General features: G+C 41.0%; 1 protein-coding gene across 8 annotated transcripts in view; it reads right to left on the bottom strand.

Annotated features, from left to right (window-relative positions):
• The window catches only part of FGGY (FGGY carbohydrate kinase domain containing), a 416,661-nt gene that overhangs the window by 126,577 nt on the left and 277,996 nt on the right, over nt 1–12,088 (bottom strand). For all 8 annotated transcript variants that reach the window (XM_055306622.1, XM_055306628.1, XM_055306623.1 and 5 more), the window contains one exon: nt 7,184–7,291. In XM_055306622.1, the coding sequence (XP_055162597.1) occupies nt 7,184–7,291 (108 nt within the window). The remainder of the gene's footprint in view (nt 1–7,183; nt 7,292–12,088) is intronic.

The raw sequence follows: 12,088 nt of genomic DNA, 5'->3' as shown, positions 1-12,088 counted from the left end.
CAGATGAAGACAAATAATTCAGGATCAACACAGAAAATATCAGTTACTAGAGTCAGAAAACGAATTCTGGAATCCTTCTTCCCCCTGCCTCCCTGATATTGAATCCATCTTCTTTCCATTGATAGCAATGATATCCTTTAAAAACCTTGACCTCTCTCTCTTCTGTACACTTCATATCCAATTCATCAGCTCTACCTTCAAAATATATCCTCAAATACAATCACTTTTTACCAACTCCAACGCCACCATCCTCACATCTTGGCTCTACACAATAGCCTCTTTCTGGCATCCCTGCTTCTGTCTCCACCACCCTTACTCCACAGTTTATTCCCACCATCGCAGGCAGCAGTCTGAGTGATCTTTTGAAAACTACCTCGTATGTGTCATGTGCTCATTATTCTCCAGTGGCTTTCCATTGCACTCAGAGTAAAAGCCAAAATTCTAACAGTGGCCAATAATACAGCCCCAAATTACCTTGTGAACTTATTCCCTACAACTCTCATTTTGGTTCCCTCTACTCCATCTTTGTGGCATTTTTGCTATTCCTGTAATACCGCAGGCAGGCAATCCTCCCTCAGGACCTTTGCACTGGTTTTTCCTTTGGCCTGGTATGTTCTTCCCCTAGGTTTCCAAAAGGCTAATAACTTCCTTCCCTTCCTTGTTGTTATGTTTGCATGTCACATCAAAAAGGCCTACTATGACCACCTTATTTAAAATTTGAAACTGCTCACCTGAAACCATATTCCTACTTCCTCTTTTATTTTTAACAACTTATACCATAAAATAAACTGTACTACTTTCTCTTATTATTTATTTTGTCGAATGTAAGCTTGACAGGGAGCAGATTTTTGGAGTGGGGTGCAGTAGAAGCTGTTTTATTCCTTGCCTATTTCTCAGTCAGAATAGTACCATGAACATAGGTGACTCAATAAATACTGATTGTTTAAATAAACATCACTCTAAAGAGTGACAGGGTCACATCTATGTGTTTTTGTCACAATTCTTAAAGAGGATGTTGTGGAATGTTTGTGTCCCTTCAAAATCATATGTTGAAATCCTAACCACCAGTGAGATGAATGTATTAGGGAGTGGGGCTTTGGAGAGGTGATGAAGCATGAGGGTGGAGCCCTAACAAATGGGATTAACACCATTATAAGGGTTTGGAGAGACCAGAGTTCTCCCCTCCCACCATGTGAAGATACAAGGAAAAGTCAGTCCTCTGCAACCTAAAAGAGGATCCTCACCAGAAACCAACCACGCTGCTGCCTTGATTTTGGACTTCCAGCCTCTAGAGCTGTGAGAAGTAACTTTCTATTGTACATACATCACCCCGTCTGCAGTACTTTGTTACAGTGGCCAAATGAAGACACGGGTTAGAGAGGGAAGGATTAGAAGATTAGAAGGAAGAAGGTAATTAGGGAGCTGTGCAGGAATCCAGATGGGTACACAAAAAATACAGTGAAAGCCTGGGTAGGAGAGAACACAGAAGCATTTGTTTAATGGAGAGTTGGTCTCTATATCCATGAAGTCATTCCAATTAGTCAATGTGAAATGCAGGGGACACACCCAAGTCCATACATAGGTTCTGTCAATACTGATACACATACTTTTTTTTTCCTCTCATGGCCTTACAAAGCCTGCCAACTGGCTTTGCTTCGATGTCCTCGAAAAGAAAGTCACACCAACTCACAATAATTGCTTCTCTGTACAAGACGAGTGTAAGAAAAACTAAAAAATGTACCTCCACAGAAGTCAGGTGCAGAGTTATGGAGAGTTCTGGGTCTTCTGGTAGCTGACTTGGGTTTGAACGAAAGCTTTCTCACTTGTAACTATTAAGATCTTGATCAAGTTAGCTTATTGTTCTAAACCTATCTATTCACTAGTAAAATGAACAGAACAACACTGACCATACAGACATGCTGTGCAGATTAGAGAGAATGCTAAATCTTAATAAAGGGCCTGAAAGTGTCCCATCATAGATACTCTTAGTAGGCGGCAGGGGTGCGGCAACCTCCATCAAACACCACACTGACTTAAAATTATCAGGCTTGTATCCCACCTTCCAAGCAGAGGATAAGCTATTAGAGGACAGGAGTCATGTGACTATATTCTTACCTGGCCCAGAGTGATCACTGTAACATGAGGAAAGAATGAATGAATAAAGGAGTGAAATCACCACCTCCATCCATGCACAGCACTGTGTACAGTGCAAGTTCTTCATACCCTACTCATGGAGGACTGATGGACCTCTTGAGGCTCTAGCCCCAGGCTGAGTGGCAGTGGGGATGGAAGGGGAAAGAGGCCTCACAATGCACAAATACTAAAATTCTGAGCACACAGCATCTTGCTACTTTGTGACACTGGGGCTCAAGCTCACATATTTAAATTCTGGGTTCAAACAATTCAAAAGTAGGGCACCTGGGTGCCTCAGTCAGTTAAGTGCTTGCCTTCGGTTCGGGTCATGATCCTGAGGTCCCGAGATCGAGCCTCACATCCGGCTCCCTGCTCCATGGGAAGCCTGCTTCTCCCTTCTCCCTCTGCCACTACCCCCTGCTTGTGCTCTCTGTCAAATAAATACATAAAATCTTAAAAAAAAAAAATCAAAGGTAACCCCCACCCAAGCCCAATTATTCCAGAAAGCCAAAGCCACCACAGAGGCAGCTTAGGAATTTGACTAAGCCTCCCTTACTCTACACCTCCCCCAATGAAAATGACTCCAAGTTAAGACAGACAAGAGTGCTTGCAGAGAGGGATGGCCAAAGTCCAGCTGGAAATCAGCTTCAGCATCTGGATGCAGTGACTGCATGGGCTGGTGTTCTATGGAAAAGGTCTGGGCAAAAAGCAAGGTTTTCTGCACAGCTATTCTGGAGAGAGTATTGACAAGCACGAGGCCATCCCTGCTGGGTGCCCAATTGATGCAACTAAAATCAATCATCCACTGGATGGAGGCATGTGCCCTTCTAAAAGGAAGTAAGTGTCAGTAGCACAAGCTTGAAACGAGTGAAAAATGAATCCAAATCTTAGTCAAATGAAACTGCAAGAGGTCCAGAGCCAGAAAAGAGTCTATTCTGTTTTTTTTTTCCCCCTTCATCCTGAAGTTAACCAGATGGAGATTTTTTTTTTCCTCAGTACCAAGCTATTCACATACTTGGAATGAAGGATTTGCTTTGGGATGGAAGATCTTTTTTTTTTTTTTAAATTGTAAAATTGAGACAAAATAGCTTTTTTTTTTTTCTTCCAAATCTAGAGTTTAGGTAATTTTTTCTTTTTTTTCTTCCCTTTTTGCTCCCCCTTCCTTTCCCTCTTCTCCTTTCTCTTCTGCTTCAGATGGTATGTTTGTGGCTGTGTGTTTAGAATCTACTATGGACAATGTAATAATGGAGCAGACACTTGTAGACACAGCATATCAGAGATGTATATTTGAAACAACATAAAACATATAACTTCCTCTTACCGTATCCTATGTGAAAACAATGTGTTGTAAAACCAGAGATCAGAATTTCACAAGAGACTACATGAGGATAAGTAAATGGAAAGGAATGGCAAACGGCAAGGGAACCACATAAAAAGGCCACTGGTGGTGCATCAGGAATCTCTCTGGGCTGGGCCTGCTACTCTGAGTATGCATTCTTCATCTATCAAATATGGGTAACAACTGTACCTATTTCACAGGGACTTTGAAAAGAGAATTAAATGAGATAGTATATGCAAAGCTCTTGGCATTGAGACTGGGAAATAAGCCTTCGAAATAAATATTAGGCATTGTGATTATTATGAATCCCATTCAAGGATTAACAAGATTATGTATATAAATCCTTTCCACAGAAAAATATTCTCAATAAAGTAGGATTTTTATTACTATTTTAATTACTATTATTCTTATTTCATCTCTCTATTCTATAGGTTGTTTTTGTTTCTTTGCTTGCCTTCTTTGGACTAGACTGTGGCTCTACCAGGTAATCTGCTCTGTTCTTGATTTAGATTTTGCCCCATCATGCTAGCTTCTGGATTTACCAAGATTTTGCTCTCCATAACCCACAGGTCAATCATGCCCCACTTGTATGGCCAATGAAACTATTAAGTAGAGTTGTCCAAAGTGTAACTCCAAGTGAAGCTTGGTTGGTGATGGGGCAAAAGCAACTAACTAGGCCGATGATTCCCATAACTCCTGTCAAAAAGTCATAGTAGACTATTAGGAAGATTTTATTAATGGCCAGATAGAGGTCACATTTTTATTTAAATTCAGGCTCATGAAACAGGCATAACCAATTCTTATCCACAAAGATATGTCATAATGTTTGGGCAAAGATGGCTTATATCCATAGCAACAGAGCAAACTTTGAGCCAAATACTGCAGAAAGTATTTCCAGACTGACACAGATGTTCAATTTGCATATTAAGTCTCTGAAAACCTGTTGATAGACAGCTTCATGGACAATGCATCATGCACAAAGAGTTGGTTTACCGGATCATTATCCTTGTTTAAAAAAAAAAAAAAAGAAAAAAGCCTCTGGATTGTGTCATCTATGAGTTCTGGGTCTGCGAAGGGTGATCAGACTATGCTGCATGGTTGAAACAGGCTATATTTCAGTAATGGGTTTTCCATGTGTCACAGAAAGGGAATGGATATTTAAGTTAAAAGTTGTGTAAACATATGACACTCATTTAAATAGGAGAGTATAAGGCCCGAGGCCCCTGGCACCTTCATACAGCAATGTCAATATCTCAACTTCTCTAGCAATGGGTTATTAAGGCCAATCAGATGTCTTTATTTTATAGACACTGAGCTTCCCTACTAGACAATGAGCTCCTCAAAGCCAGGGTCTGAGGGAAGTCTCATTCATTACTTTATGTCTGTAGCCTGGCACTAGAGCAAGCACACAGAACATGCGCTTCAAATCCAGTCATCCACCTATGTTTCCACCGACTTTGAAAGAGAGTATGAGGCAGCTAAGTATAAAATAGCAATGTACTAAGAAATGGAAACAATGATGATTTGCATCCATAGCCAGCTTTGGACCTGATCACTTATAATTTGGTTGAACATTTAGAACAATTGGTACAAGACTGAGACCATAAACAGACGATCTCAGTGTAACCCAGCAAATAGATGGCTAACTGAGCCTAGGTCTCATTTTCCTTTGCCTTCCGCATGTAATCCCTTCAAGGCTTGCTGATTTCCTGACCTCAGTTCTCAGTCATCATTGCCACTGTCCTCATTCAAGCCCGTGTGGCTTTCTGTCTGTGGACTAACCTACTACAATTGGTCTCCCCACCTTCAGCCATGTGCTCTCCAGCTTTCTTCCTTATGGCTGCTAGTCAGAGTTTGTACATTTTTTTTAAAGATGTTATTTACTTATTCATGAGAGAAACAGAGACATAGGCAAAAGGAGAAGCAGGCTCCCTGCAGGGAGCCTGATGTGGGACTCAATCCCAGGAGCCCGGAATCACACCCTGAGCCAAAGGCAGACACTCAACCACTGAGCCACCCAGGTGTCCCCAGAGTTTGTACCACTGAGATCTGAACATGTGCATCCATTCTTCCAACCTTTCACTGCTTCCCCTTGGGCTAGCAGACAAAAATCAGTTCCTTAGGATGTTCCACAGGGACTTAGGATGTGGTTCCCCCTGAGCTCTAACTTTTTTTTTTAAGATTTTATTTATTCATTCATGAAAGAGAGAGAGAGAGAGAGAGAGAGAGAGAGGCAGAGACACAGGCAGAGGGAGAAGCAGGCTCCATACAAGGAGCCTGATGTGGGACTCGATCCCGGGACTCCAGGATCATGCCCTGGGCCAAAGGCAGGCGCTAAACCGCTGAGACACCAGGGATCCCCAGCGCTAACTTTTATTATAAGCCATTCTTCTAAGAAAAGTTTATGCCACAGCTGAAACTTTGGACTATGTGCAATTATCTCAAATATGCCTGTTATTTCTCACTCCCATATTTTTGTTCCTACACCAGAAGATGCAGGAACTCAGCATAAACTCTGCAAAGAGTTTTTTAACCTAGCTTTATGCCAACTCCATGCCTTGTCCCCCTGGTATAGTATTCATCTCACTTTTATGGGTCTTGTATCTTTCCTATTAGAAAACCTCATGGATTCAACAATTTTTTAAAAATTCAATTAGCCAACATATAGTACATCATTAATTTCAAGTGAAGAGTTCAGTAATTTATCAGTTCCATATAATACTCAAAACCCAGTGCTCATCACATCAGGTGCCCTCTTTAATGCCCTTCAGCCAGTTACCCTATTCCCCTTCACCTTCCTTCCAGCAGCCCTCAGTTTGTTTCCCAGAGTTAAGAGTCTCTCATGGTTTGTCTCCCTCTCTGATTTCTTCCCATTCAGTTTTCCCTCCCTACCCCTTTGACCTTCTGTGCTGTTTCTTACATTCCACATAGGAGTGATATGTATATTCCACCATATGATAATTGTCTTTCTTGGACTGACTCATTAATCAAATTTTTATCAAGCACCTTCTATGAACTGAGATGGAAGCAAAGAACAATGATTTCAGGCACTAAGCTAGAAGCAAGAAAAAGTATGATATGGCTCTTGCTTTTAAGGAGCTCATAGATTTCTGGAAATGACAGATTAGTAAACCATTAAGAATAATAGAACACTTTCAGTAGAGTTGTATCTTAAAGGACAAGTAAAATTATCCAAGTGGTAACTCTCTGAGCAGGGAAAAAAACACATCCAAAGGCGCAGAAGAGTAGAATAACATAAGCCATGAGGAAGTTGTGGGCAGGGTAATCTAGTCTTAGTGGCAAGTACATGAATGGGACTGGAGGGGAAGATCCACGAAAGGTATGATGTGTCCATAAAACTATCTATCTCCAGGGGTATGGAGAACTACTGAAGAATTTCAGCTGGTGAGTTACATGGTCTTTTTTTACAATGTAGAATATCACTTTCACTGCCATGAAAAAAAAAAAAAGGATTTTTGTGTGAAAGATAGGTGACAAGATGGGTTAGTCATCATTGCCTGGACCAATTTCCTTTGGCAAATGCATGCTGCCTATGCACCATATGTTAGGCTGTACACTAAGAGAAAGCTAATTCTTCTGATTTTAGGAGCCTGCAAATCTTCCAGATACTGGGTATATGGATAGTGTGACAAAATGGGCTGGTCAAGGCTAGAAAACATTTAAACCCAAGTTGAGAAAGTGTCAACTTACCAATTTTCCAGTAACGCTCTGACCACCTTCATTCAGCCAGAACCCAGGGATCATGGCTGAGAAATAAGGGCCCCAGACTCCTGGTACAAAGATTGGGTCTTTGCTGATCTGAAAAGAAAAAGGCAAAGTAGATGAAAATAACTGATGCTCAGGACTAGAAGCCTTACTCTCCTCCCATCCGATGTTTCTATGACCATGAAATTCAATTTCTCATTAAATATCTTCTTTGGTAAGAGAGTCATTCCTTCCAAAGGAAGGGCATGGCTTCATCTTTGGAGGCCTTGCTGATGAAGTCATTCAGATGTTAGGGTAGTAAAAGAGATCTTTTTGAAAGAAACTGATGAGACATTTCTTTGCTGGCTCCCTCTCTGTAGCAGACTCATTGCAAAAATGGTGCCCATTCTCTATCCTCCATGTATCCAACCCCTTTGCAATATGACTTTGCAGCTCCTCTCATTAACAGGTGGAGTCCCCACCCCTTGAGTTTGGGTCAGCCTGGTGACTTGTTTTGGCTAACAAAATGAGATGGAAGTGACACCATGCCAATTTTCCAGGCTTAGGCCTCAAGAGGACTGTGTGCTTCTATTCTTCTTGGTTCTCTACCTTTGCCAGAAGAGCTGAGAGTAGCCTGCTGGATGGAAGAATAAGCAACAGTGCTGAGTCTGCCCCAATATAGCAAGTGACATCTCACATACAAGAGATAACCCAAACAAGATCAGCAAATCATCTTAATCAACCAGCACTAACAAGCCCAGATCACCAGAATCACCCAGACAACTGGTGACAATCTTAGTGACATACAACAAGATGTGTATTTTTGTTTACAACTCTAAGATTGTGTGTTTATCACCTAGCATTTCTGTGGTAACAGATAACTGGTACATTCCCTTCCTTCTACACTTACTAGTCAACTAATAGCATGCCATCTCCCTCTCTTGGGAGCTGAGGATACAGAGATGAATCAGAGTTTCTGTCTTCAAGAAGCTACCCACCTAGAGGGGAGCTTTACAAGTAAATAGACAAATAGCATATAGTATGGTACACAGGATGGTAAAGACACAACACAAAATGTTATGGAGGGGCAGAGGGGGTAAGGCATGAATGGTCTCAGAGAACACAACATCGCTTAGATGTAGGATTGAGCCAGGCATGCTAAGTCAAGGGAATGGCTTGAACAAAACCATATTTCAGATTGTGGAGATGCGTAGTTAAAGGTGGGGAGTGGGGAGGAAAAGTGAGTGAGGCATATCAGGTCTACTCCCACATACCTTCTGGACAGGCAGCAAACCTATTCATTCATTTGTTCTACAAATATTTATTCAGCCCTTATCATATGCTTGGTACTATGTCACATCCTAGGGATATAGAAATGAACTGAATATTCATGATTTCTGCCCTCATGAAATTTATAGTCCAGCATTTTAGCACAGGAACAAACTTTCTTTAAATGTCTTGACCTGCACTATTCCAGTTCCCTTTTCACTAAACCAGCGAGTCCTCAAATCAGTAGGATTTCCAACCCTCAAACAGAAAGGAAGTGAAGACATGGGAACAACACAACACTGTTAACTTTAAATTCCGTGAAATAAAGATAATTTATGAAAAGGGACACTTAGCACCTAAAATAGGAAGAATGTCAGGGAAAAAAGAAAGATTTTTGCAAGAAAAGACAGTTCGGCTTACATTGACATATCCACTCACTTCCTTATTGGCTCAGCAGATGTTTCCTGAATCCTCACTGTGATCTCATCTGCACCAAGCATTGGTAATGAATGTCAAACAAAACAGCCTAGGCTCTGCCCTCATGAAGCATTCTATCTTGAGACAGGGACAGATGAGAGTGGTCATTCAAGTTTGGCCAGGAATCTCCTAGGCTTAGCACTAAAGGTCTTGTGTCCTAGAAAACCCTTTCATCCTAGGCAAATGGGACAAATCATGGGGCACTCTCAGATAGATATTAATCAATCATCACACGAATGTGTAATTACAAATTGTGGTAAATGGATGAAAATCAAAAGGTACTGTAAGAGCAAGTAAGTGAGGTACCTAATCTAGTCTAGGGGTCACAGAAGGCTTTTTTTCAGGAAGCAATATTTGAATTAATATGTAAATCATACACAGAAGTTTTGAGGGTGTGTGAGTATATGTATGAGCATGTGTATGTTTGTGTATGTGTATAGGATATAAGGAACACACACTAAATGGTCTTTGTTTTTGTCACTTTGTCTTTGCCCATGAAAATTTCTCACATGCTGGGCCTAGGCATTACTCATCCCACAGTGTCTTTGGGGTGAATAAGACAGCTCATGTTCACAACCACTTAGAAACCAGTGTTTGAACAGGTGGATGGATAACCACCAAAGTCAAATCATCTCTTGTCATGTTCTGCACCCTTCCTCTTCTAGCACTATTAGCCCCATTTGATAGATTAGTGTCAGAGAAGATGCTGTATAAGATGTCCATGGTCACACAGTCACTGCTCAAGGTGGGATTTGAACCCAGGCAGATGTTGGCCTCCAATCGTATGGCATATTTTATTTTTCACTTGTATACATAAATTTGTTTGGAAGATTATATATCACCCCCCACCCCATGTCACAATTTATTTAAGCTTGTTACTGAGTCAGCTGCAGGAGAGCTTCATTGGAAGATGAGGGTCTGCTGCTCAGAAATGTCAAGTGATGGCTTTGCCTCGCTCTGTCCAGGGAGAAAATTTTGAGCTGTTTGTGCTCACTGTTTTGAAATGGCACATGCTTCTCATCAGACATCTGAGTAAAGCAAGGAAACCAACACACAGAAATATGTTTCCCACAGCATTTCCAATCACTTCTAAACTCTATGTTCTTGGAGAAAACAAGTAATAGTTTGTTTTGAGAGAGAGAGAGAGAGAGAGAAAGAGAAGCACATTTGTATATTTCTGTGTGCTTTAATCCTTTGCAATAAACCTAAATATTTAAGGATATTTTTGTGAAAGCCCTTTCCCATGCTGATGGCTATCTTGGCCTGGAGGTTGCTCTGTTCCCAAAGAAGGGAGTTCATTTTACTCCACTGATAATAATTGTCTGTACAGAACATTGATTTCCTAGTAATAGTGGTCCTGCTGGCAATCACAACAGCCAAAATTGGGTACTTATTAAAGGCCTTATTCTAAGCATATAAGAATTAAACCACTTAACTCTCATAAAAACCCTGAGGGAAGATTCCATCACTATTCCTACTGTATAGATGTGTAAACTAAAGCAGAGAGAGTTTAATTCCATGTCCAAGGTTATAAAAATGCAAAGCAGCCAGGCACCACACTCTGCAGGTTCTATATTTGTCTCTGCCAAAGCATGGTCTTATTTTCAGGCTACCATTGCTTCTTTGAATCTTTCTTTGCCTCTCAAGGGTAGAAAGCAAGGGCCATCACAACTAACATAGACTCACTCAAATGGAACACACCTGTTGGCCTTGATGACAAGTTAGGGAATCTGCATTTCTAAAAAGCTTTTGGTAAGTTTTCCCCAAAAGGCTTGTGAAGAGCAGAGGAAGAGAGCATGGGTTGAGTCAAAGACCTATCTTGATTCTATTCCACCCTGCCATATTCCAGCCAAGGGATCTTACACGATCCTTCATCTTTCTGGGCCTCAGTTGCCCCAATTAAAAAACAAGAGGGTCAGTATGAATGTTGGAGGACTTTGGTGAAGATAGAATAAGCTGTCAACTACAAACAGCTTACTATATATGTTCAATACCAAATACACGTGAGTTCTCCTTGAAATGAAGCTCGTGTGATGGAACAGTGAGGTGACAGGACTGAATGACCACAGCCAGAAGTAATTATGACCAGGTAAGAAGGTCTCTAGATTTGCTCGTGGTCTGATTTAGTCACCATTCTTACCCATGAAGTAGAAAATGACACAGAAGTAAAGCTTATCATATTTTCAGATGGTATAAAGATGGGAGGATATTATGCTCCATTTTATGGAGCATGTCCAAATTAAGATTCAAAATTACTTCAAAGAGCTAGAACAGCAAGCAAAATACAAGAAACTAGCTAACATTTGTTGAATTGTATTGTTAAACATTCATACTTAAAAGGTACCGGAAATATTCTCTTCCATAATATTCCTTTTCATGGGTGGGGTGGCACATGAGTATTCAATTTGGTAGGGTCTAAACACTATGTACACATGTGCCATATTCTTTATTTATGTGGGATAGGGAATAAAATTATAGAAACCGGCAGTGATACAAAACATTTGGTTGCACACCATATGCCAGGCACTGAGATCAGCATCCAGCCTATAAAAATAATAAAGTTAAATAATAATAACAATAATAATTACTAGTAAGGCATGGCCCCTTTCCTCAAAGGGCTCCTCGTCTATAACCAGGCAGACAAGTGGTGGAAATTTAGAAATTACGAAAAAGCGCGCTAAGTATTACAGTAAAGTAGGGAGGAGTGTGGTAGAAATCGAAGCTGCGGGCAATTTCCAGAGGTGGCCGGCCACAGGGGAGCTAGGCCTGGATGGAGATGTAAGTGTTCCCTTACGTAAAGGAGGGTAGCCCAGGCAGAAATGATTGAGTGGGCAAGGCTCACACTCATGAACCTGTACAAGCATTTTGGTTTTCATGAGGGCTTAAAGTTCTGAATTTTACTTTAAATAGAAAGTCATGGGGCACGCGGTGGCTCAGCAGTTGAGCATCTGCCTTCAGCCCAGGGTGTGATCCTGGAGTCCCAGGATCGAGTCCCACATCGGGCTCTGTCCATGGAGCCTGCTTCTCCCTCTGCCTGTGTCTCTGTCTCTCTCTGTCTCTCATGAATAAACAAATAAAATCTTTTTTTTTTTTAAAGTCATAAGGTTTGAAGGATTGGTATATTTTTGTACTACTATACCCTACTGTTCGTCAAAAATTTAATTT

Source organism: Nyctereutes procyonoides, unplaced genomic scaffold (genome assembly GCF_905146905.1).
Source record: "Nyctereutes procyonoides isolate TBG_1078 unplaced genomic scaffold, NYPRO_anot_genome, whole genome shotgun sequence".
Classification (NCBI taxonomy): domain Eukaryota; kingdom Metazoa; phylum Chordata; class Mammalia; order Carnivora; family Canidae; genus Nyctereutes; species Nyctereutes procyonoides.
The sequence above is the reverse complement of the archived record's forward strand: the minus strand, read 5'-3'. Positions and strand labels throughout refer to the sequence as shown.